Source organism: Cuculus canorus, chromosome 9, assembly GCF_017976375.1.
Source record: "Cuculus canorus isolate bCucCan1 chromosome 9, bCucCan1.pri, whole genome shotgun sequence".
Taxonomy (NCBI): domain Eukaryota; kingdom Metazoa; phylum Chordata; class Aves; order Cuculiformes; family Cuculidae; genus Cuculus; species Cuculus canorus.
The window spans coordinates 566,846-594,443 of NC_071409.1; the positions used below are offsets into that span (position 1 = coordinate 566,846).

General features: G+C 40.6%; 1 protein-coding gene across 10 annotated transcripts in view; it reads left to right on the forward strand.

Moving 5' to 3' along the window:
• LOC104068773 (glypican-5) overlaps positions 1-27,598 on the forward strand; it is a 501,941-nt gene that overhangs the window by 362,616 nt on the left and 111,727 nt on the right. For 3 of the 10 annotated variants that reach the window (XM_054074209.1, XM_054074213.1, XM_054074214.1), the window contains one exon: positions 18,787-27,195. The exons of 3 other annotated variants lie outside the window; for them this stretch is intronic. In XM_054074209.1, the coding sequence (XP_053930184.1) occupies positions 18,787-18,989 (203 nt within the window). In that variant the 3' untranslated portion in view covers positions 18,990-27,195. Of the gene's footprint in view, positions 1-5,158; positions 5,272-5,716; positions 6,970-8,856; positions 9,572-18,786; positions 27,196-27,598 lie in introns of those variants that run through there. 4 more of the 10 variants (XM_054074210.1, XM_054074216.1, XR_008451207.1 and 1 more) reach the window with 3 other exon arrangements.

Here is a 27,598-nt window from a genome sequence, read left to right on the forward strand (position 1 = left end):
CTGTGAGAGAAGCAAAGCCAAAGGTCGACAGCTAAACTGGGTCTGTGCCTGTTTCGGTTGTACAAACATCACGGTCACTATCCCGTCACTGATGCAGCCAAAGCAACCCCCACAGCTCTAAGCATAAAGAGATCTTCTGTCATCTTCGGTTCTTCCTTTATCCAACACGAGGGTAACCAAAATGTCTTCCTTGAAGGTTCAGGTGTGCTTCTGGCTGCACTAGGTATGTAAGATCAGAGAATTCCAGCTGTGCTGAGCACAAAGCTCTTTGGAGAATGTTAGGTCCATAAGACAGAGACCATTCTCTGTCTGGTCCAGAATCTGGTCTAGAATTATTAACGTGTAATAAAAGTTTACAGATGATGTTTCCATTTCATAGTGCTATTTACAGCCAAGTAAATACCAGTGTGCCTACTGCCTGCCTCTGAGCCAGCTGCAGATTGATGCTGGCTTGAAAAGAGAGATTTGATAGCTCAGCGTAGGCCAAGGCAAAACCAGACAAATGAGTGTCGGTAAATATGGAAACAGGGAGAAATATGAAGACAGCAGTAAGATTAGATGTGTACCAAGTGGCTATAAAATGTTAATTACATTGTATACTTGGTCAAGCATGAAGTTACCCCTACATAATCATTCAGTGTGTTTCAAGGATCATAATCCAGCAGTGGAGTGGGTGGACTAACAAGCGAGCTAGTGCCTCTCTCAGATTTTGCAAACAAGGTGCGGTGTGGATGTTGCATGGTAATCTCCAAAAGCTGAGGCATATGTTGTTACTGAGTAAGTTCATTTTTTAGAGACAGGTTGGGTGGCTTTGTGACTTCTTGTAGAAGCTGAGAATTTCCAAATTATTAGCAGCTTGTAGTAAGCCCATCATATGGCGCTTCAGGAACCTGGTATGGTTGGTTTCCATTGCAGGGAGTACCAAGAAACCCCAACTCCACATGGCACAGACACAAAAATACTGATCTCATCAAACCTTCGCTGTAACCTGTGTCACATGGGATGTGAAACTTCTAGGATTCTGCATAACTTCAGGAAGGCTATTTCATCTTTCACTATTCCTTTTGTTTGCTAACAGCTTTCTCCATTGTAACACTGCCTTTGATATTTCCAACTTGTGATTTAGTGCACCTCACAAGTGCGGAAGCTCTTATGTACTTGTATTGTCACATCCGATTTCCATTTTAAGAATTGCGATACCATTCTCTACTTTCTATTTTTTATGCCCATCCTGTTCTTAGGAAGATCAGGCAGTAAGAGATTGATCCTGCTCCAAATATTCCTGGTTTTCACTAATCCAGACGCTCCTATGTTAGATCAGGACACGATTGTGCTTGGAGCTGCACAGATAGAACAAATCCCTTATCGAATATTGTGGGCTAAGAATCATGTGCTACATGTGAGCTAAAAGCTTGTGGCCCAGCATATCATTACTTAGCCGTTTGATTTTGATTTGGAGACAGGGTAAATTACCTTGTAGCACGTGCCCAAAGTTAGAATTGAAATGACATCTGGCTGCATCAGTTTCTGGACTGAAGGATGCAAAAGTATTGCTACTCTGAAAGGAATTGCAATTTTCGCCTTTGAACATCACCTGCATCACTTCATTTTAGTCTCTTCATTATCTCATCTGAAAAATAGGAGTAGTAGTTCCTAGGCTGCCACATTTACTGTTTGTCACTTCTCCCGAGACCCTGTAACACAGTACTTTTTTGAAATGTAAAAAGTTACTTCTTCTATTGATTTTTATGGAATTAGCGTCAAGACAGTAATGCTTTGATTTAAGGGCTGCCAGGGTACCTGCTTGAGGGGGTCAAAGTATTTGGCAGCTACTGAAATGGTTTTCCATCTGTCAGGTCTCTTTAACATATGTATTAGAGTGGTGAGTAACTGTATTCATTTCAACTTATGTCATCTTGTGTCTTTCCTCAGGCCAGACTGAGACACTCCTGCTACAATGAGTAGTACCATACCCCATAAAAAGTGTCATTGATTTCAGAAGGGCTTTCAGTGATATGTTGTACTATTCATTGTTAACTAAGGGAATAAATATCACAGTCTGGCTCTGTACAATGAAAGCAACAGAAACTGGAGGGTGGGAAGTGGGAATTACAGAGACAAGGAAACCTTTCATTTAAAAAGATGCAAAGAAAACGTGATTCATTTGAATGTCTTAACTCTATAGAAAAGCTTTCACTGGCAAATTATAGAATATAGTATAGAGGCTGGCATCTGTAGTAAAGCAGAATTTAGAAAGCTCATTCCAAATAAGAATATAAATTACTTGACTGCTGTATTTTACCCAAACAACGGGAGTTCAACTGAAGTATGACTTTAACCACAGAAGAATTCCAGGATCGAAAGGATATGGTGTTTCTGGGAGCAAGGCTGGGGTTTGTTTGGGTTTTTTTTTGCATTAATTTTACAGGCAGATCTTTTAGAAGTTATGTAATACACTGGCACTACAACTTCAGAGCTATTAAAAAAGTATGGTATTAATCTTGTGGGCTTAAAGGCTAAATAAGTGCAGAATAACACCTGCGTCAAAAGTATTTTATATCTGTAAATATTTGTGTGTCTGCTAGTCTCTCTGCTCGCTCTCTGTCTCCCTCCTTGTGCTGGGTTATGGTTTTGTGCCGCACCATCCAGCTGGCACTGTGGAGCAGCGGTGCACCGACCTGGGTGCGTTCTGCAGCGCTGGAGGTGTAGTTTCCGCCTGTATCTTGCGATCCAAACCAAAGGGAGCGTTTGATGGTTGAAGTGGAGGAAGAATTATTCAGACTTCCTTCACTAGTGCCTTGATCTTGAGGGATCATTCAGAGCTCTGCAAGGCCAGACGCAACCCTCCTTGTACTTACAGTGGGAAGCAGCATTTTACATCGAATTGGCTGACGTTACTACAGTGTGGTGCAAAGAAGTGGGAGAGAACCGCACCGCTGCACATGCAGTGCGCTTTTCATTTCAAGAGTCAGTTATTTTTAAAAGAAAAGTGAAACTGTGCTGTACTGTTTCAGACCAGAACAGAGGTCATACTGGCACAGAAAGCAGCTGCGCCTTTTTGCTCCCATCCTGATGCCATCCCCACACTGTCTTTCACGATCTCCCATTTTTCCCCAACTCCACACACAAAACCCAAAAATATTGCCGTTCACATCTGTTGTTGAGTGCTAATTCGGGTCTGTGCCTTAATACTGTGGCAACTACAACCTGCATGTGATACGAGTGCTGGGGCAGTCTGGCTTCTCCCTTGTACGCACCAAGAGAAGCTGTCCCAGATACTTACCACACTAGAACAGACTGTGTCTGGCCACCTCTGTATCAGCTGCTGTAGAAAGCCCTATCAGAGTGGAAGACTAATAGGAAACGTTTCTGGGCACAGTGTAGCTGATGCCTTGCTTTGTTGGTTCCCCAACACCGATAAGCCATGCGCCCTGGTCACGCTACAGCACTGCAGATGGATTCTCTTCAAGATGCATTTGGAGGTGTTGATTTTGATGGGAGTTATAGATGCTCATTTTATCTGAAAATAAGACAACTTGATTAGACGTGGCCTTGGAAAAGCATTGACTGATGTTTGCCATTGCCTGTTTCCTATCACTTCTACTGAAGAGCAGTGAAGAAAATCGGTTGCAGTAGACTGTCTCATAAAAGGGGAGAATTAAAGCATGGGTAATTTTCAAATGGGCATGCAAAACAGACTTTTGATCATGCTTGTGATTTTTTTTGTAAAGCAGGTAAAGCAATAATAATCCTCCAGTACAAACTCTGAGCTTAATCAGTCCCTTTATGACTGTAAGCCAAGCTCAGCTTTCAGTTACTTGAAATTCAGTACGTTTACCATTAACTTTTCCCTAGCACAAGCCACTATTAACAATATTGGAGACAAACCTCAAATGATCCACATTTTTTCAGTAATGGAAAAAAAACCAAAACACCTGAGGGTGCTTAGCTGCTGAGGTTTCCACCATTTGAACTAGTAGAGGTCTGTAATGCATATTATTGTTCAGAAAGTAATTCATTTTTCTTCTATAATAGTTAGCAGATTAAAGAGCAGGGTCCCACTGTATTTAATTAGAAAGAAATGGGAAAAAGGAATGTCGTGAGAAAACCCAGGAAGTGAAAAATAAATAAAGCTCAGGCTTCTGGTTTTAAGGAGAAACAGTGGTCGATGGGCTTGTGAGGTCTTATGGCTATCGCCTCCCTCTCAGTTTACAAATCTACAGAATAAGGTGTTCAAAGTTAAACCCCAGCAGCAGAGCCCCCGAACGTCACACAGTCGAGGTGCCGCTGACATACAGAACATCCAGCCACACACCCAGCTTATTCCTCACCGAGAAATTCAGGAGCTGCGCCTTTCAAGTCTCCCTCTTTGGCATTCGTCCAAGATTACTGAGGCTTTGAAAAGCAGGATTGTTCTGAAAGGGGGAAGGCAGTTCCAAGCAGCCATTCGCAATGGTATTGCACATCCGTCGTCTCCCTGTAATTCATGACCACGTGTGTGCTCACATCACAGACAGTGCTCTTTTCACTGGCTGAGCAGCTGGAATGGATGCCAGAGAATTAGGAGGAACTGGCCAGCCTTCAAGATTTCTTCACAAGAACTTCTTAATCAGCTCCCATGCCTCTGTGCTCTCATGTCTGTGTGTCTGGTAATTTGCTCTACTTTATGTACCCTCTGTTCATCATACAGATTGGCTTTTTACTTTCTGCAGCAATTCCTCTCACTTTGCCAACACCTTGCCATTTGCACCTTTAATGACTATTGATAGCACTTCATCAGCAATAGCCGCCAATGTATATTCCTTTTACTGGATGTTCACCCTCAGCTTTTATAGATAGTTACGAATTTAGCCACAAACTGGTCGAGTAGTTTGTTTTCATTTGCTTTTCACATGGAATAGATTCTACAAAATTAATAGATCAATGAAAGATTGAAAACAGAGGTGAAGAAGCTTCTCTAGTGTGTATTTGTGCTCCAAACCATAGTGCTCCAACTAAATCTGTTCCTGTCTGCCTGTTCTGGTTCTTAATACCTTCAATGAGAGACTTTTCACAGCTTTCTGTAGCCAGCTGCCTGCGCAACTGGTTCTCATCCCGGCACCAACATGCGCTCCCTAACCTGATTTTCTTCTACCATGGGAAATACTTCACTCTGCAGACTCAGCTAAAGGAACCTGAACAACGATCTTGTCGGTGAAGCCAATGCAGAGAAGGCTTCTAATACCTCAGGCTTGTCTGTGTCCTCTTCCATTCAGTCTCATTCATCAGCAGGTAAATGTTTTTCTTAGTCTCCCTCTCACTGGCGCTGAGCCCCTCGTGTGACCCTCAACACGCCTGCTAGTTTCAATGCAAATAGACGTTTTGCATTCTCAGTTGTCACTATGTGCCCTGTTCCCACCATCCTGTACCTCTCCTTTTTCTGTCTGGCTAAACAAGGGATGCCTGGGTGAGCTCTGGGTGGCCACCTCTTCTCCTGCCCGTCTGTGCTCTGTCATGCTCTGATTCACAGTTGGTAAAATGATTTCTGTTTCTCAGATGCTCTGACAGATGCTGAGTTTTAATCAAAACCTGTTGCCAAAAAATATCCCTGTGTAACTGGTTAATAATAGTGAAGTCCAAAGATAGCTTCAGACACTTTTCAGTTCGCTTTCAAATTCACCTTGGTGTAAGGGTAATAATTTATAAAGTAAGAAATGTGTTTCTATTTTTTTAACAGAAATTGGTGGAACTGCAGAGGGGAAGATTGATCATCAGCCAGTGCTCAAAGGTCTTTTAAGGGACAAAGGGACTTTTCTCTTAAGGACGAAGGGACTTTTCACTCAGGTGGTGATACTACAGCAACCCTTACATGAACAAGATTCCTGTCCCTTGATATTTTTCAAGAAAACTATGGTTTTTGAGCTGCATCAGGTTGCACGAACACTGTCATTCCACAGCCATGTTTTTCATTTATTATCAATGGCAGAACTAAACTGCTTTTGTTATCCAATGAGGTGCAACAATTTGTTGCGGAGGAAGAGATACGAGATTGTCTCTTCCTCCTGCCTTTTCTTCTCCGATACCAGAGATAGAAATAAATGCTTTGGGTGTTGCTAGGTCTCATCTCACAATATTTTCTGCTTTGTGGAATTGTCATGTCAGAACTTAGGAGTTGTTATGGCTTGGTGACATATCACAGGAATATCTCTGCTCCCTGTTACAACAGCCTGTCTTGACTTGCTTTAGGCTTTGAGGGTGTAATTAGCCTGCATTGCATGAGTGTATGAAGTCAGTGGTCAGAAGGATGTTGTTTAGTGCATATCCCAACACATATCAGTTGGAGAAGGTTCAGTAAAAAGAATATTTCTATCTTTTATAATTATTTTGAATGTCTTTAATCTAAATTAACTAGATGTAGACTAGATGTCTGCAAATCTGTGGGGCTTCTAGTTCAAGGTTTGATTGCAACCTTGCTAAAGGGCCGGTAACTTGGTAACTGTCGAGGATATCAGTAAATGTTGGGTTTCAGTTAAACTGAAATTGTCTGCAGTTGTTCTTTGCTCTCCTTTAATTATCAAAGTATACGTTTTCCCGTTATTGATGCAACAGTAATGCGTGAATGCCTAAATCAGAGTCATGACCCTACGATGCTTAGCTACTGTAGACCCACAGAAATTATTGTCCCTGTCCAGAGGAGCCTAACCAGCCTAGTAGAGAAAACTGAGTGTCTGCAAATTGTCTTCCCAGCTCCTTGTTTGTTATAAGACCTGGTTCATGGCTCAGGGAATACTACTCAGCCAACAGTGATTAGAAAGACACTTCTATTCACCTTGCACTCTCTCTGCCGCTCTGTGAAACTGTTACCTCTGCTTTGTAACACACCAGTCTATGAACTTCACTTCAGATCTCTAATCTCTCCTTAAATTAAGATTTTTTCCCCCCAGCTGGCTCGGTACGCAGCCCTTTCTCCATCAGCTGGCTCCAATTATATGATCCTTACGTGTTATCTCTGAATAAATGTTCAATTAAATGTTCAATGAATCAAGCTACTTTGATACAATTGCTTCAAATAGGAAGAGGCTGTTGAGGTAAAAAGGTTAATTTCACCCTCCTCAACTCAAGTTAAGCAAGAATTAATGAAGTCCAACAGATATGCTGAGTTTACTACTCCTGAAAACCCAGTTTCACCAAATTCTTTACCCACGTAAATACTCAGTGATGTTTTCTTTTCTAGTAAAGGATGTATTGCTTGGCCTAGATTTTTGTAAGATCTCAGGTGCTAGGAATGAGCCTACTGAGAGCAATCTAAGATGCTTAGTATGCTCTTAGGAAAAAAAAAAAAAACAAAAAAAAAACAAACAAAAACAAAAAAAAAAAAAAAAAACAAAAAAAAAAACCAACAAAAAAAAAAAAAAAAAAACAACTAACTGCTCGATTTAATTCCAGAGCAGGAGCCCAGCTTTCCTAATGAGTACCGAGCACCCTGAGGAATCGACCCATACCTACTGTGTCAAGCTTGTCCCCTGAGCTCGTAGTCAAGGCCAAATTCCTCTTTGTCTCTGCTGTTTGCATTTTGGCTTTGACTCAATTCTGACCTAGAAACTGGATTACAGAGCTGGAGAATAAGGACTCAAACCTTTATCCCGGCAGGAGAATGAATCATATGGCTTCATACAGACTTGTCAAAGTCTGGGTTGCATCAATTAAAATTCAAAGTCTTAATTAAATGGAAGAACCTTTTGTAATTCTAAATCAACAAGTGCATACCTGAATTCCAGATTGGATCTTTTGGAGCATTGCTACAATAGCAAATTGGAGGGCCTCTTTAAACCCATAGGGTCAGTGATCTGCAGCTTAAGTAGATGGTGACACAGTTGACTTTTACAGCACAAGTCCACCATACCAAGATGGACTGTGCATGCAGAGTAAGGTTTGCCAGGCCGAGACATCCACAGGCTGTAGCATAGCAGTCCCCAAGAGCAGGTTCACATCAGAGATGTTAATTGTCACCAAACATCAGGTAAGTAATCTGCATTTTGAAGAGTCTGTAATGGCCATTTACATAATTTATGTTTTACAAAGTCCACTGATGCATATTTGCATAATAGACTGCAGCAGTGCCAACAGATCCGTCGCAGCACACAGTGTCAGCTCTTATGAACTTCCAGAGGGTTTTTCCCTTTATTGGAACTCTTATGACAGAAGGAAATTGGCAGTAATGGGTAAATCTCAGCGAAGAGTGAGTGCCTGTCAAAGTTTCTGTGCTTGGGTGGAAGCATGCAGAAATCAAGCCACATGCTCAGTCACCTAAAAAGTGCCCTGCATGTGTCCATGCAAATTCTGCACATGGAAACGAGCAGAAATGAAACTTCATGTATTCATTCAAGTTTATTCAGTTTCCTGATGTGGAGTCTCTCATTGCTCTCCACTTACTTGCAGCAACACCCTGCTGCTTTCCTATTCGCCAACATATTCCTCCTTAAAAACTAATATGTTCTCTCATCACCATCCTTAGCCCCTGGGCATGATCTGTTGGAGAGGTGCTGCAGGCATCTGGAGAAGGGCTTTGGGAACCATGGCTTTGTCACTGGTCTTGCCTGGGCAGTCAAGCTTGAGCATATCAGTGTAGAGAGAAGCCAGCTGAAAGTTGCAGACCTTTGAGTTTCAGTGCACTGTTCATCACTTTCAAAAATGGTGTTATTATCATTTTCATGATGGGGTTAAAACTGCAAGGAGTTTTTATCCAGTGTATGGGCTATGTTCTGGAATGTATTTTCTACATGGCTAAGCAGGAGACCCCTGGCTGATGTAAGGTTCAGGAGTGTTGTTACCCTGAAAAAGGGGAAAGATTTATAACCCTCTGTCTATTTACCACAGGGTTGGCAGACCAGCTAAACTCAGTCCTGGTGGTTTTGATGTAGATGTCTCCCCTGAAAACTGCAAAGAACAGTTCACTCCCACCCAGAACGGAACCACGGAATGGGTTCATTGCCAGCTTCAAATAGGAATTTCCTTCCTGTATTTGCTCCACAGCCCAAACACTGACTGAGCATAGTCTTCTGCATATGCTAACAGATAGTGCTTAGTTTTGTAAGATTTTTATTAGAAAAGTTTATTTTTTATCCGGTGTTGTATATCTCCTTTTTATTTGTGTTGATTTGAGTATGCATCATCCTGCTGAATGTGATAAGGGTTCATCAGTTTCACTGCGTTCTACTAATAAGATAATGCTTTTAAGCCATTTGGTATTTTCACATGAAACATGTTCTTCTTGCCACGGATATTCAGCAGAGTGACGGCTCTAATCATGCTCTCCATCAATAACTGTCAGCTGTGATAGAGCTGGGGTTCTGGTTGGCTGGATAAACCTAGCAATGTGAAACAGAGGATATGCATGCTGAACAGTTGCCAACCTGGAGCAGGAGAAAAGACTAATTCAAACTTCCCTTACCAGCGCTGAAGCAAGCCTAATGCTGTGATGTTTTCCTTTACTGCTCTTGATATTAAGCCTAAAATGACTAATCTGGGATAATATGTCGCCACATTTTCTTTTGATTTCAGTTCTGACTGAAATGATACACTGGAAAGAATCAATAAACAAATTTTTCCCACTGATTGATCTAAAGACTGGAACTATCCTTTGGCATTATAACTAATCCTTTTTGTCATCTAGGTTAAAAGAAATCAGATGATAAGTGGATTGAAGTGATTTCAATATTTACTCTGTAATTAAACATCAAACATGATTATATCCCATTAGAACCTTTTTAAAAGATTTTTAGTATGAGGTTCCTGTCTGTGCTCAGGCAATGACAGAAATGCGGGAAACATCTTAAATCCTCACTGCCGCTGTTGGGATCTGATGACTTCAGAATCTTGCGGCAGGAGTCACATCTGCTGAAGTTTCTTGGGGAGCAGTGGCAATAACTGAAAGAATTTGACTGGCTTCGTAAAGGGTGAGGCATGATGAGAGCAGCACGTTAGCAAGGTGAAAAGAACCTTTCATATGTCTTTTAAAGATGTTTGTGATTGGTTTTCTGTGTCTGTCATGCCGGAAGTTGATGCCTTGTTCATGGTTACTGTATTTAGGGATGGATACGCTGCTTGAAGCGTATTTGTGGAATGCACCCTGCCTCACAAAGGCAACCATGAGCTGAAAAGGCTCTGCCCTGAGCCATGGAGCTCTTTGGTGGGAAGGGAAGAAATTTTTCTGTCCGCTTCTAACAGATATGACATCTGCTTATGCTAAAGCCTGAGAGCACAGCTTCCTAAGCAGACAGTGGTCCATCCTCCATCTCCGAGATCTTATAGCGACCTTCCAGTACCTTAAAGGAGCCTCCAAGAAGGATGGAGAGGGACTATTCATAAAGGCTTGTGGTGATGGGATGAGGGGGAATGGGTATAAACTGGAGAGGGGCAGATTTAGACTAGACATTAGGAAGAATTTCTTCACCATGAGAGTGGTGAGGCGCTGGCACAGATTGCCAAGGGAAGTCATGGCTGTCCCATCCCTGGAGGTGTTCACGGCCAGGCTGGATGGGCCTTGGGCAGCCTGATCCAGTGGGAGGTGTCCCTGCCCATCGCAGAGGGGTTGGAACTGTGTGATCTGATCTTTAAGGTCTCTTCCAACCCAAATTATTCTATGATTCTATGACTCTATGATCTTCTTGCCTCTTTGTTGGCTCCTCATGAAGGCACAAAGAGACCTCACTTCATGGCATAGAGCATTTTCTCTTCTCTTTTTGCTGACATCCTGTTACTTAATTTGAGTAGTTCTTTCCTGTGTATTTTGGGCCAGTTTGGTCTCAGGGTAGATCCAAGCAGTTAGAGCAGGTAGCAACATTGCAGAGCCTGCTCCAGTCTGGGAGATGCCTGTCTCTGCACACCCTTTCTGGCTGGATAGGGCAGCAGAGACTCGGGTTCAAGCACCTCTTCTGTATCAGCCACGGGAAGGATTTGAACCTCACTATCATGTCATTGGTGCCCATTTTAACCACTGCCCTAGCTGGCAGATGTCTGCCTGCACCACTGCCGTTTGGTGTGATCCTGCGAGCCTTTGCTGACAAGGTCTGGCAGAGGACAGGAGCCCTGCAGGCCATCCTCCACCTCCATCACAGTGCCACAAGGGTCATGGAGCTCACAGCTCTGCGTTTGTGTGTTCGTGTCAGCTGCTGAAATGTAAATGGTGTAGGGCTTTTGGAGATGGAAACTGAAGGATATAGAGAGTTGTTACACCCTTGGGCTAGACAGCAGAAGAATGGGAGCTTTGAGGGTCTCTGTGGTGCAAAAACGCTCAACTCTGGCAGCTAACTTCTCACATGGAAGCCTGAACTGTCTTGTGGATTGATGTTGCTGGTGTGCAGGCTGTAGCATGCTCAAAAATTACCTTCTTCTGAAGCTATGGGATTTTCTGCTTGTGGCACAGAGGAACTGTAAACGGTGCCTATACATGACCTGTGAGTTTTTTCAGCTAAGAGAGGTGTTACTTTTCAGTTTTAGGCCTCAGGGCTGAGAGACATTTTCCTAACTTCAAGCGAGTGGGTAAAAGTGTTTATTTTGGGGGTACAATCTCCACTTCAAGTTGAGCACACGAAGTTCAGATCCTTCCTCTAAGTTGAACTTACATTGCTGCTAGTGTAAGATCATATCCAGTCTTTTTTCAGAATGGAGCTTTGTCTGTTCAGAGCTGCAGAGCTAAATCAAAATTCTCGTTACAAATGTCAATTGCAAATACAATTAGCAGTTCATGAAAAGGCTGGCTTTTTATAACAAGTACATTTTCAATCAAGAAAAGGTGCCATTTCCCCTTAAGGAAAAGAATGCCAGCAACACATGCGCTTTTTCTTCTCGAGAAATTAAGGAGTGTCTGGGGGAGAGGAGTTGGGATGGTTTTAAATGTTTTTGTAGTCCCTTCCAAAATAAGTTTATAGTTTCCCTATATACAATTCAATTAAGCCTTCGGTTTGACCTTTGTATTGAGCAATAAAAGTTAACTGGGAAAGATGTGGGTAGAATGAAAGCACAAAGTATGCCACGCATCAGCCAGTGTGAGAACTGTTTCTATAACCAAAACTAATGAGATCATCAGGACAAAAGCAACAGCCAAAGCATTTTCAATTATTACTAATATTTTTTCTTCCTTAAGCCAGTTTATATTTTTCTTAATTACAGCTTCGAGCTGTGGCGTGATATTTAGCAGATGCCTTTGGCACTTGGTGTGCTGATCACTTGCACACTCCAGACTGGCAGGGGCACCTAATCTTTGAAGTCTAGAGCACACATTCATCTTTAACCATAAAGGTCAATCCTGCATTCCTCGCATCCCCCAAACTCCCATTAAGTTTAATATGAGTTTTGAGCATGTGAGGTATGCAATATCAGGATCACTCTCAGTCTTCTGGATATTACCAGTGAGGCATGTACAGAATTTCTAAACTTAACTAATTAATTGCACCATACAGTGATGGCAGAAGGCTGTCACAGAGCTTTTACTTCTTTCTTTCATTACAAGAAAGTTAAACCAGAAGTTCAACAGATTTACTGGGAACATCGTGTTTTACAGATACTTCCATGCTGTGTTTCAGGATATCATGTCAGCTGTGCTGCAGTATCTATGAGGTATCTGGCAAACTAAACAAGCTTAAACATGCAACCACAAACCACAAACAGACTAGACTGAAAACAGATGTTTCCAGGAAATGTAAAAGATATTTGGCATGCTTTAAGCTTGTACTTTCAGCTTGTCTGCATTTGAATAAGTCCCGTATTAATATAAACAAAATGACAAAACCATTTCTTGCAGATGACTGACTGATAAATGGAACTATTGCTGAATCACACAAGGTTTGTTAGGCTGGGTTATTTCTTCACAAGGAAAAGATGGATTGTTCTACCTTGACATTTACTACAGCAGGAGCTGAGGCAGTTATACATGTGGGTTTGCTTTTTAGCCCTCAGAACTAATACAAGCATGCAGAGTTTGCTATGGCAGCTGTATATCAAAAGCCAAACAAATACAGTGATAGGTTTCCTTACAGCAGTATGGCTGAGATAATGTCCTATTCTCTCTCTATACATATATATCGCCTTCATATGTATATAGACAAAGGATTGTTTGGGAATGGGGGATGGAGCTGCTATTTCATGTAAGTGTGGCTTCCAGGCACTTAATATCTCAAATTGTCTCACAGTTCTTCCTGACTTTTCTTTATTGCATTTTTTTTCTTTGTTGCGTTTGACTTATTTTATAACAGTAGTTCCTGAAAGTTCCAGCCAAAGTTATTTCTTGAGAAAAATGAGTACAGTTCTTCTCAGCACAAAGAATTTTCACGCAGAGTGTGCAAAATGTGTAGGAAATAAAGTAGTTCTCTCGCCGGCCTACTGCAAGAATTGATCTGCAAAGATCACACAGAGTTTAACGCAGAATTAAAAACCAGACATAGATAATCCTTGTCCCAATTCATTGCATTGCAAGGCAAGCTTCTCTTCAGTCATATACTCCTTAAAAAGAGAAATGGAAAGATCACAGAACCTAAATGGAAAACATTAGTTAACACTTGCCATCTTGTCCCGCAACTTTTCTTCGGAGGGACATTCACAGGTTGAAGAGGTGTGTCTGTGCTAACCTCATGGAGTTCAACAAGGCCCAGTGCAAGGTCCTGCACCGGGGTTAGGGCAAATACAAGGCTGGGTGAAGAATGGATAGAGAACAGCCCTGGGTGAAGGACTTCAGGCTGCTGGTGGATGAAAAACTCAACATGAGCTGGCAACGTGCTCTTGCAGCCCAGAAAGCCAACCATATCCTGGGCTGTCAGAGGAGGTGTAAACCAGCAGGGCAAGAGAGGGGATTCTGCCACTCTGCGGTGCTCTGGTGAGACCCCACCTGGAGCCGTGCATTCAGCTCTGGAGTCCCCAGCACAGGAAGGACATGGATCTGTTGGAGTGAGTCCAGAGGAGGACATGGAGGCCACAAAGATGGTCCAAGGCCTAGAGCACTTCCCATACAAGGACAGGCTAAGAGAGCTGGGGTTGTTCAGCCTGGAGGAGAGAAGGCTCTGGGGAGACATCATAGCAGCTTTCCAGTACACAAAGGGGCCTCCAGGAAAGGTGGGGAGGGCTTTTGATCAGGGAGTGTAGAGACGGGATGAGGGGGAACGGTTTTAAGTGTAAAGAGGGGAGGCTGAGATTAGATATTAAAAACAAATTCTTCACTGTGAGGGTGATGAGGCCCTGGCCCAGGTTGCCCAGAGAAGCGGCTGCCCCATCCCTGGAGGTGTTCAAGGCCAGGCTGGGCTTTAAGAAACCTGATCCAGTGGGAGGTGTCCCTGCCCATGGCAGGGGATGGAACTGGATGGGCTTTAAGCTCCCTTCCAACCCACACCACTCTATGATTCTGTGGTTCTGGAGAGGCTGGCCCAAATGTAACACAACTCAGTAGTTCAGCGAAGAGAGTAATCTCTTCAGTTGTAACTCCTATAGTTCTTCCCTTTTCTGGCTAAAAGATATTTTCCTCCAAAAGCCAAGTTTCCATAAGAAGGCTAAAATAGACACAATATTCTCAGTTTGAAAGAGAAAAGGATAGAACAGTACATACACAGGCGGCTGCTGAGCTGTTAATTGCTCTGTTCTTTTGGCTCCAAAATGAATCTATTACAACCGCCTTTTACTGACTAGCATTATATAGCAGACAATAACAGACTCCAGAATTTGGAGAATTGCATCACGAGTTCATCCCACTTGGGGACTTCTCACATTCCCATTTCCACAGCATTCCTGTTTCCGTTTGTCTGCTGCAGCTATAACTGGAAATAATTAGTGTTGGTCTTAATGTCAGGATAATGGATTATTTGGAAACTGTTGGTATATTTTATGGCGACAGCATTGCTTTGTAATTTCAGAGCTCCTTCCTTTGAATATGTAAAAGTAATTTCAGCTTTTGCTACCAGAGGTGATAAAAAGCTAATAATAACACTGCAGCATCTACAGTAATTTAAGGGCCCGTTCCACCAAGTTGCGTGTAGCTTTCTCTTATGAAGCTGTCAGACGAAACCAAGCCTGTGATCAAAGTGAAATTTATCAAGCAACTGAGCTATGATGTGGAGAGTAAATGCAGGTACTGACCAGTTAACTTTAGACCTGCATTATCAGTATCATTACAACCATGATGAGGCATTCAAGACCAAGGCCTTAATTTGCTATCATAGATGCTGACATTCTGTCTTTTTGAAGCACCATGTTTGCATGAAAGTCTAGCAAGAAACGGACAGGTCTAATATCATGTAATTACTGTGAGAAAGCAGAAACAATCTCCCCTTCTTTTCTCCCTCCCACTCACTCCCCAAATAGCTGAGTTGGAAGTTCACCCTAGGGGCTCACTCATGGTGTAAAAGTGTGGGAACAGTGGATTGATGAGTATCAATTCCCTGCTGCCAGTGCTTCATTCCTTTAGAGACTGGACTGCTATAATTAACATTTACAGGACCAGTCTGGCAAAGCTTTCCGTTTTGTTTTTGTTTGGAATTCCCTCACAGGGGTTGTACACTTGCCTGGTGCGATGATCCATAGCCTTAGCTATAAGTAGGCACCATGGTTAATCCCAAGTATACTGCTGGAGGAATGAAGGTCCCAAGGCACAAGCACATTGTTTCCACAAGCCCTCCCTCCTTAGTGTTTGCACAAAGCAGAGGCTGCCAGTGGCCCTCTCCACTCAGCTGTTAGAGGTGACAGGCAACAAGGGTTGCATCTGAAAGGAGCTCAAACAAGGGGCAGCTCAAATAAGGCTTCCCCAAAACTAATCCAGCTTCCCTCAACATGAGATCAACTCATTCAACTGCCCTTCCCTTCCTGCCTTTTCTCTTGCCCCAGAAATGCTTTCTCTTCCTCTCTGTTGGGAGTAGCAGCAACCTGTCTAGGGAGTCTTTGAACTGACCCTTCAGTTGAGTGGAGACAGTGTTTAGCATGAGTCCGACAAGAGATGAAATGGATTCAGTGGCCCTGGCAGATCTCTGCAGGGAAAGACTCCCTATCACTCCCTATCATTTGCAATCACAGAGAAAGGACTGAGCTCAAGTCAGATGAAGAGAAGAGCAAAATGTAAAGGGTATGCTGTTAAGTATATGAACTTGTTCCTCCCTTAGTAGGACAACAAGAAACCTCAACAGACATTTAAGCAGACCTTGCTGATGCTGTTCATTAGTGAGCAACAGCATGCAAGTACAACAATAAATATTTACATCTTTGATAACCTCTACCAGTAGCAAATTGCAAATCATTTAAGCGAGGCAGGGGCAACTATCAGCCGAGGTGGCAATATCACTTGAACTTGTGTCGGGTAACCTGGTAATTACCAAAAAAAATAATAATCACATTGTTATTCCTTTGTATAATTACTGGCTAAGATTAAGGTGTGCTTTTCTGGACATGACCCAGCAGTGTGCACACAGCCCAGAAAGCCAACTGTATCCTGGCCTGCATCCAATGAAGCGTGGCCAGCAGGGTGAACTCTCAGGAAACGGGAATAAACAGTGAAATCTCTACACTGCTGAAACTTGTGCCTTAAAAACTAAATATAAGATTGAAAAAGATATTGAACTGACTTAGGGCTTGAGGCTATTCTTATTTATTTTTCAGAAGAGAGGAAACGGGGCATTTTAGATAAAATGCCAATTTTACACATTTAAATCCCAAATTAGAATTGGCAATGAATGGCATCAGAAGAGACTCAGCTGTTCAGACAGAGAGAGAATTCAGGATGTAGTCCTTCCCATGGAAAGGGTGAAGGCAGGATTTTCTAATGTATTATTTAATGCTTGTTATGTAGTGCATTAAGCAGTCACTGAGAGAAAAGCTTTTAAAACCCAACAGCCTTACCTTAGATTTTTGGTTAAGTCAGTATTAAGAAAATAAACGAATTAATACATTTCAGTGTGCCTGATTTATAGAGGCCAATCAAGTTACAATGCTGAACATGGCCAACTGAAAGAGGGGAATAGATTTACCTGAGTGAGGTCTTAATTTAATCGGCCCCAGAGAGCTGAAGTCAGCAGGCTGGGATGATATAAGAGGCAGAAGAGAAATAGTGCCTTTACTGCAGCCGAAAAGGAGAATGACAGTGATGGAAAGGAGTCTAGGCAGTGTCAGAACACACCTATTTCCATGATTTATTCTTAATTTACTTTAATGGCAATCTGAAGGTTGTCCATTTTTCAAGTGTCCTCAGAATACTGATATTTCCTAAGCATTTAGCACATGCTTTTTCTCCCCCTCCTTTCTGTTAGCTCCACTGCAAGGTGGAATTGAAGAGGAGCTCCGTCTGCATTTTGCCATAGTGAATTTTGAGTGCAGTGGCAGACTACCCTTTCCCCACTGTGTACTTTGCCAGCCTTCTCCACAGTCATCGTTGACTTAGGTCTAGGAATCACAGGTTCCTCTGGGATTAATGTTGATATTATGATAAAATGGAGGAATTCATTGCATTTCTATAACAGTTTATACTGGCAGAAGAAGAATGTGTGCTTTCATAATACAATAGCTCATTTTTATTATCAAGTGAGTAAACTGATGGTTGTTCAGAACTACTGACATGCAGGCAATGATCTCAGATTACATTTACATTTCTGGAACACTTTCCATCTTTCCAGTTTCTGCCAGGAACTTGCTTCTGTGATTCAGAGATTTTATTTTAAGATTGGACTGTTGTTTAATCTGCATTACAAATCTATGCTTTTTGCTTTCCTGCATATGCGTACTACATGCGTTAGTATTACAGAACCTTCAAGCTTGGATCTGAACAATTATTATTAATTTATAAATTCTTCCAGGTAGGAGTTTGGTTTTTGCCAGGCATTTGGGTATGCTTTTACAAATTGACTGTAAAATCACCATCCCGTCATCAGATGAAACAGTGATTTTTTTTCCCCACGATACCAATGAGAGGATTCAAGGGGAAAGTGATCTCAGTGATAGTTGCAAATAGCTTGGGGACGTCAAGCTAACTGGAGACCCTTAGCAGTCATTTTCTCCTTTAAGAAAATCCATGTTTATACAATAAAATACAACTACTACTGCTTACTTATGAATCTAGTCCTCTACATAAAAGATGCCCTGAATTGTCCCAAAAGTGCACTTGGAGGGAGAAAAAATCCCCAATGGTATTATTCCATACTTTAAAACCAAAAAATCCTTGTACTGGCTAGGAAAAAAAGTGAAACAAAACTTGAAGGATTTTCTCTCTGTGGCCACTATTTTTGTCTGTGTTGAAGAACAATGCATATGAGACACCTGTGTATTTCCACCTATCAGCAATCTTTCTTGCCAGGTTGCCTTACCACATAAAGGATTGCTTGTTGCTTTAAAGTTAAGGGTAGCAGCAAAACAAAAAGAATCTGGGAAGTTGAATGCTGCATAAAGTGTTTCACCGGGGCGTGTTACAAAAGCACTCAACACTTACATAACGTTTCAGAAGGATGATCCAGTTCCCATCCCAGGTGAAACTAGAGCTACTTCTTATGAGAGAAAACCAGGTTCTGAAACCAGCCACTGTGATGCAAAATACCTATTATTGTGCTCAGGCTGTGTCTACAAGCGGACAAGTAGAACAGCCAGTCCAAGAAGAGCAAAGCAAGGGGTGTTGAGGACCCACTGGCCACACCATCTCCAACTGAAACATGAACACAATTGCCCCATCGCTCTCCATACACAGTTAAGTTATTCAAGCTGGTGTACAATGTGTCCCCCACAACAGACAGAATGTAAAGCCCCTATTTAAAAGATGTGTGATTAATCTTACATTTACTTTCATGTTTTCAGATATACTCAAGGACAAGAAAACCCACCCAGAAAACAGAAATGAACTAAAACCAACTGCGAAAAAGATTGACACCACAACCACCACCAGCACTGTCAAGTCATCCTCTAAACACAGTGTAACTGGAAATGGGAACAGCCCATCCCCGAGTGACTCCCTTCTTATTTTAACAGCACTAACAGTTCTGTGGCATTCTTCACTGTAGCTGCACTGCCTTGCAGCTGCTACACGAGCATTTCTGTCATTTATACCTACAGCCTTACCCAAAAGAAAACAAATTTAAATGGTTCTCTAGTTTGTGATATGTTAGGATAAATATTAACTGATATGCTTGAGTTGGCACATACCAAGTGTGGTCACTTACAGAGTCTGAAGCTTGTCTTTGACAAAGTCCACCCAAGATGCAGAGGGAATGATAACAAGGGTCTGAGTACTTAAAGTTATGGGGTAGAAATAATTGAAAACACAGAAATTGTATACGTGTGTGTTGTTTTTCTCAATTTCATTCACTAGTATCTGACTGAGTGGTTTTGTTTGTTTAATTTTTCTGATAAATTATATGAATGGTCAGTCTTCAAATTCAAGCCCATGCATATTTTATTTTTCTAGTGAACAGCTAGCTATGTCTACTGTTGTAAACCATGTTAAAGTGAAGTACTCTCTACCAGACTGATGAAATTCCTCAGTGGTCAAGAAGATCAAAGCATGTGTGAGAGTTCTTTTCACTCCTACTGTTTAGATTGTAGGAAGCAATATAAAAGCATATGGTGTGTTATAATATATCGGTGTAGTTATCTTAACTATGGAAAAAATTAGAAACACTTTGTTTACTGAGGGATATAGGTATTGAGTTTCCCTGCAGTACAAAATGCCATTACCAGATGCATATGCTCAAGGCTTATTATATGAATGTCCAGCAATGGGAAACATAAACAAGCATAACAATGTTTTATCTAATTGAATGCAACTCTGTACAGAGAAAAAAGATAGCTCCATTCAGACTTACTTTGCCTATATGATGTTAAAGAGAAAACTACTTCTTTTCCATAAAGGTCCCAGAGATATAAATTATTGGGAACTCCCATTAGACACTAACTAGATTTTGTGCATTGTGGATTTCTGAAATCAACTCTGTTTCATAAATTGTGTATTATTCAATTGCATTTAATGTTTAAAATTTTGTATCATCGTAGGTGTAAATTTGAAGCAATCTGAAATCTAGAACATTCTCTGTTATGCATCATCTTGATAGCTACCCTGGAAAATGTCAAAATGTGTATTATGTTACGAGGCTATTTTGGTTTTAATGCATTTCAACTTTTCAGATGGAAAAATATTAGAATAACTTCTAATGGGTTAAGAGTTAATGTGCATTTTACAACTGTTTACAGTGCCATTGAATATATATATGTACAAACACAACTGTATGAATGCAGTGATTAATATGACAAGTATATGAAACATTAGAATTGTTATATTTACTACATTTCATAACTATTACAACAGTTTAATAGCCATTTTCACATTGTAGAGTATTATTATGTACAGTTTTATAAGTTTTAATGTAAAACACTTGCCTTTGTTTTTTAGTGAAACATCTTTTTGATACTTACAGTTACGCAGCCACTGACAGACCTCAAAAATAGAACCCTGTATCTTACTAATCAGCTTCAGGCGTTTCATCAGCAACTTTGATTGAAGAAAACAGCCCGATTTAAAGAAGGCACTATGTGCCAGTATTGCTACTGGTTGTCATTATGTAGCAAGTGGCAATAATACAGAGCAAGCATACAGTAAGTGAATGGAGACTCACTAGTATGTTTTCAGATACGTTTGCAGAACTGGGGCTTAAGTTTTGTATTTAATTTGTGTGCTTAGATAATGTTTGCAGACATAAAGGTATAGTCAGAACCATCAACACACTCAGCTGTAAAGGAGGTTTCTCTAAAGCAGTGGCAGATAAGTTTTCTAAAGGATAGTTCGATTTTCATGTTGACATGAGAAGATAAAATGGAAGAGGTACTAACGTGAAATATTTTATATTTGAATTCTGTTTTTTTCAAAATGGTAAGGATATTAATAACATTATGCAGTACTTTCCAATTATATCAGTGAAAGTCAGTTCTCTGAAAAATACAAAAGTGGCTGTCCTGTGTTTTCCGGAGTTTGTGAGCTGCACTGCTCTGTTGGATCATAATTGCAAATGCTGCTTCTTGTATTTGTTTTCACTGCCCTATGGAAAAATGCACTTTTACCTGAGATGTGCAAGTCATGTCGTTTGTACGGTGAAAGGACACTGTAACTCCTTGCAGTCTTAAAAGATCCACTCTGACGGCTGCTGTTAGACAAATTGGTTTGTGTGCACACAGAGAAATGTACATCGGGGTTAACGCTTCCCACCAGCTCCAGGTAATACCAGTCACTATGGCTTCACTGAAGCAATTCATTTCTGTTGCTTGTGAAACTGACTCTGATTTAGTAGTCTCACATTTAAGATGCTCAGTCATCATTCAGCAAATGCATCCGTGTTTGCCCACTTAAGTTTGCTCTGGGATTCCTAAGGATAGAGCGAGGTTTTCAGCACTGGGGTCTCACGCTACCAGATTTCAGCTGTGCAGCTTGGAGTTTTCAGTTCTTCTCACTTGCAGAGAGGGAAATTGAATACCCAGACTGGTGTGTCTTTTTGAGGTCTTTCCTGTAAAAGGCTTTGTGTTTTTAGCTTGGAACCAGCTAGCCTAGTATTCAGCTGTAGCAGAGGAGGCTGCAGAAGCCCTACATTAGGCGTGTATTGAATAACTCACCCAGGGGACTTCTTCTTGCTGTTAAATGTCATAATCTTGCTAAACAAAAACCTCTGAAAAAATCAAGTGTTTGAATTCTGGGTTTGTTCAGCAAATATTTGTATGATGTAGCATTCATGTCTCAAGCTAAATAGGAAAACCCTTCTGAAGTTCCTGTAACAAAACTAGAACAAGTTCAGACTGTGGAGCGAGGTAAATCCAACTCATTTTGTTGGATTCAGCCCATATTTTAATAGACACAAATAGTTACGGAACAAGGGAAGAGACTGCAGAGGACTCCACACCAACTAATAGATTTCACAGTCATGTACTTCTACACCGTAAGAAGAGTACTGGTCAAAAGAGCACAAAATATATTCATACCGTGCATCAGAAATGGTGCCGCTTTAAAGGGAAATGCAGTAGATTTTTACTGATGGTTTATGATTTTTTTCCTCTCAGGATCAGTTGCATTTACATATTAAAAAAACATTATTTTTCATCAAACAGCAAATGTATAACATCAATGGCAAAACAAACCGACTGTGTCAGGTAAAGGAAGTATTTCTTTTCAGGTGAATAAGATACCTGTTTTACAAAATCTTATTATCCAGGACACTGTAATTACGAGGTAATTACGAAGGTCTAAGGTCAAAATATGTTTGAACTCATCTATATAATCTCAGTGTAAAATAAGGCACCAGTCCAAGGACTGGTGTAGCTTTGCCTAACAACTTTGAATTGTATTTACCCACTGCTTTTTGAATGCTTATTGTTTTGCTATGACTTTGTTATAATATTTTGCTGTGCCAGCATTTGTGAATGCCAGCATTGGAAAGTGACTCCTGTCATACATTTGTGAGTAAAACCAGTCTATAATTTTCTCTTGATAGTGATGCAGGCTTCTTGCCAGATAAGAAAAAATTGCCGTGGACATACAGTCAGTTCTTAGTGTTTCACTGCCATGTGGACTCCAGGTTACACGAGGTTTTTGTGTCTCTAATCCCCTTCCTGGCTATGAAAGCGTCAGGGAGAAGAGTGAGCAAGAGTGGACAAAAGCATGTGTGGCTGCAGCGTGCCAGTGCATGGCAACCTCCAGCTGCCTCTGTTGAGGCCCTGAGCTCAATGCTCTCAGCTAATTTTCGTGCAGCTTTTACACCTCTCCAAATCATCGCATGGAGACATGCCGGGCAAAGAGCAGCAGAGGATCTAGAGACTGCATTTTCAGGCAACTTCACAGAGACCTGCTGTGAATTGCACTTCCTTTGCAATTTACATGCTCTATAGAATCTGCCCTCTCATTTTCAACCTTGCACTGTTTTCCTGGCTCGCCTGTTGCCAGTGCTATACCCAATCTTCTAGTGTGCCAGGTACTTTGTAATTGCATAAGGAATTGTGATCCTGGTCTCTCACTCAGTAATAAGCTTTTTTGAGGTACAAATATCTGTCAGAGCTTGATAAAGGCCACACAAATAATAATGTCCAGTTGCATTGATTTCATAGGCTCTGTGTATGGGTATCTGGCTATGTGATTCGCATCTCTTTGATCTCTTAAACCAGATCTATATTTAATAGATCCCTGTTTCCTTTCATTACTAACACTGCAGCACGTATTATAATTTTAAATTTGACTCTCTAATCCTGTATGGGTCTTTGCAATATTGTCGTAATCGATGTTGTGTGCAGACTCCATTTCAATGTTAGATGAGCCTTTTTGTCTAGATTTACCGAGCCATTATTATTCAGTACTGCACATGATCAGGTTTAAGCAAGATCTGTTCAAGTGAAAGGAGCTGAAACACAGATTACAGTGCGATACTGATTAGGACAAAATTCCAGAAAGTTCCTATGTTCCTGAAGCGAACTCTTCACATTAAACAGATTTTAAGGTTTACCTGAAATTACAGGCAAAAGTTCATAACTGGCATAGTGTCAAGGGGATTTCAGCCTTGTATTGAAAAGGAGTCTACCCACTTTTTAATTTGGAATTAATTGATATACACACTTAGTTGATGTCTCTGTACATGGGTAAATTTAGGTCCGTAGAAGCAGGACATCTTCCTTAAAAAGTGTCCTGCACACACGGGAGCTTTGGGCATCACAGCATCATAAGTGCTTAACGTTACAACTAGCCAAAGCATAAGACATTTATTTTCATTTACAGCATTTCACTCCTTGCAGTTCTTCTTGTAATGGCACGTGGCATGTGTGTTAATGAAAAGTGAAACCTCTTACAGTCAATGTCATTGTAGTTGCGACATGCGTTAATCGAAAAGAACATGATAGTGTTCTTCCCATTGCCTCACAATTATTCCTAGTACTGAATTGTCCTCCTGTTCCTGCTGTCATTCACTAACTGGCTACATTGGAATTGTTTTAAATATTAAGCCACCAAAAATAAATACTGGCCAAGAGACTATGATAAATAGACAGATAAAGAGACCGTGATAAATAGGGAGATAATAAACTCAGAAAAGTATCCTGCATTTAAAATAGAGTAGGTACTCTACTTAAAATACTCCTAGGTAAGAAATCCCTAGTGTACTAAAACAATTTTTCACGTCCCTCTCTGGATTCATCACCATTCCCTTCCAGCCGCATACAGCACGATAGGAAGTCTGCCTGCAGGTGGCTGCTGCACTGAATTTGGGAAAGTGAATTAAAACTTTTGATGTGTTGCAATATTTCTGCGTATCTTGTTTAAAGTGGGCCTCCTTTTGCTGGTTATGAGGACCGCATTCAAACACCATGTGGGATTGCTTAAGTTCTTATTCCATAAATAGCCACAATTGATGGAGCTTTCAGAAAACACTGCTAGACGCAGGCCGTGAAGCGGTATTTTTGTGTTGCTCCCACGTTATTGACATCAGAGCCAGTCCTTAAAATAGACTGGTTTAGACATCCTGGTTATTATCAACACTGCACTGATTTTCCCCTTAAGAAAATCACGTAGCACCCTTTTGAGAGAAGGGCACATAAAAAGAGGCCACTGATTCTTTCACAGAATACACAAAGTACTTCATTGAATAGCACTAAGAACTAAAGATTGGAGTTTTTTCCTTTCTGTGCAAAGAATTAACACTCCCTTGCAAAATTATGCGGTTTTTGCCTGATCGTTTCAATTAATCTTTTGTAAATTACTCAGTACTTTGTAATTATAATATTTGCAGCTAATTTAGTGCTATACTAAAAATCATTGGTTGTATAATATAAGCAATTAACATTTATTTAGAGTTTTTTCTATTGCAGGGAGATATATAAATTATACTCAGTGGCCTTTCTGTACACCTAATTAGCACCTGTTTGAATTATTCTGCAGGCTATGGACATTTCATTTGAAAAATAAATGCACTGCTAGTTTTATGAACTCCTTGCAAATACACAGTTGTAAAAATTACTTTTCACGGGAGTATGGAAATATGTTGTCATGTGTCTTCTGAGTTTGTGAGCAAGGTTGGGCTTTTGGGCTATTACACCTAGAATAGCCACTGGCATTTTAAGTGCAGTTAAAATGGAAATATTCAGATACCTCTTTCCCATAATTAATTCAATACCCCAAATTTGTAACCTGGTTCATTCAGTACTGAAAACAGAAAGCGATAAGACATCAGGAATATAGATCCTAGTGTAATGTTCACGTCTCCTTGTATGCATATAGAGTTCAGAAGCTTTACTAATCAGAGACTATCAAAAGCATTGCCATGCTTTATGTTGAGGATACTACATTAAGGTTGTGGAGAATAAACCAGATTGATTCAATCTCGTAAGTGAGATTCTAGACAAAAAGAAATTTTCTATTTAAATGCACAGTATATTGAGGAAGATCAGTTGATCTTCCTAAAGAGGAGATCTGAAAATAACTTTCTAACAAGAATGCCAATATCAAATATTTACAACCTCCACACACAGAAAACTAGGATATAAAAATAAAAAATTGCAGCACACCCTTAGCTCCTATAAATCAGTAAAGCGCCTTTGATTTCAGTTTAACTACATCATTTTACCTTGGCATAGTATCTAGCCCAAGAATGTGAATTCCTTCCCATCTTTTTGCAGGCACAGAAAATCAGGAGTCACTGCAGTGACTACAAAATTTACATAACAGTTTTACATTGCCTGGGCCACTGATCGGATAGTATCTTCACTCCTGAAAAGAAAATCTGTAACACATAAACTTTCTGGCATTTTCCCTTTCCAGGGGCACGAGAGGGGCCTTTTCCAGAAGCAGCTGGTGTGATCTGGGGCTACAGGAGATATTCAGACTGTGAGGATCTCCTAGGGTAGAAGATCTATCTCAGAGGTTTGCTGATCCAGATCAGGCCCTAAGGCAGATCAAGTTGGGAGTTTTCTGTTTCATGTTAAAATGCAGGATTGAGGTCTTAAACTCGCCTCAGCAACTAATGGAGACTCAGTGGAGAGAACCGATAGTAGCTTTGGTGGTTTTGGAGAAGCTCAAGCAGCAGAGAAGGCAAGCAGCCACGTACATCAGCTGGGGTTTGTGTATCTTTGCATTCCATCTCAGTTAAAATTACCTGTGAGTTTCCAGATTAACGGTGACAAATTTGTGTGTTATGTAGCCTGATGTTATTCTGTGGAGAAGAAATTACATTTCTTCCTAAGTAGAAACAAAAAGAAAGCTGCCTTTTTTTTTACTTAAACACCCAACTTGGAAGAACACCAAGTGGGATGTTGAGCTTCACAAAGAAGTAGATTCCCTTGAATGGGTTGTTCTTGGTGCATGTCGTAGTAACAGTGTCAGAGTCTGCTTGTCAGGAAAGAAGAGCCCTTTGGTGGCTCTTTTGGGGGGCTTGAGAAAAGCTGCTGTTTATGGTTCAAAGATGACAAATCATTTGTAGGCAAAACATGAAGCAGTGAAGAAAGCAGTAAGGCGTTTGGTTGCGGTCTCATTGAGAAATAAGAAAACTAATTTAACTGAAATATTTGGGCTTTTGCATTAGGTGTGAACAATGGAATTGAAACCTAATCCCAAAACACTGCAGTGGCATATGGGAACAGGCTGATATAGCAGCAATATAAAATATTATTGTAGCCCACTGGTTATATGGGGCAGTGTTAGAAAAGAAAGGGAAACCAGTACACCCAACCTCTCGAACCACTTCCTGTATTTTGATATCAGAACTAATACAGTATCAATGTTTACAGTACACTGGGGTAGAAATTCTAGTAAGATATCTGCTTTGTCATTTAGCTTTTTAAATAATTAGTTTATGGCCTCCTAGTCTTTTTTAGTTCCTTTTATTTTACAGGAATTAATAGTCCGCTTACATTTGTATTTCGCATTAGTTGCATCATGGGTATTTTAAGTTCCAAAATAGATTTGGTTTGCCCTAAGCTGTGTGCAAGCTCTCATTATTATTTCTATTTCCCAAGCACATGTTTTATTTGCAGTATATCTGCTTATATTTTTATTGAATAAATATGTCGATTTTCTTGAGTTTGTTTCAGCATTGAATATGGTAAACATAATTTGAAAAAGCAGTCTAAAAGCAATGTCTTAAAAGAAGAACAAGGCTACTTTGAAAAGTTAAAGTGTGTTTTGTAAAGAATAGTGAACTGTGAATGGGAATAAAAATAAATAATTCTCAGCAGGAAACTTGTCGTCTATTTGATTTTTTGGGGTTTTTTTCTGAACACTTTTCATCATCTTTGTTGTAAATTACAAAGCTGATAAAATCTTAAATAAAAATATTTTAATCTGTTCGGATGCCATTTTGAATAAAGGATGCCGACTTTGAGAACTGCTGAGGAACTCTTACTATTTTGGTCATAGTTTCTCCAGCAGGTCTGTTTCTTAAGCACGTAACTATTTCCTTGCTCTTCTTTTCTTTCCTGCAATAAATACAGTGAGATTTAAAAGTTCCCACCTGCTCTTCTGAGAGCTCTTGATATTATTGAAGAGCCACAATATTTGCAGCAGTCTCCTGGGTAAATGCCACCATATCTCCACACAAGTAGGACTTTTTTCATCAAGCTGCCATTCCTACATGAACAATTGGATCCGAGTCGTCCATTG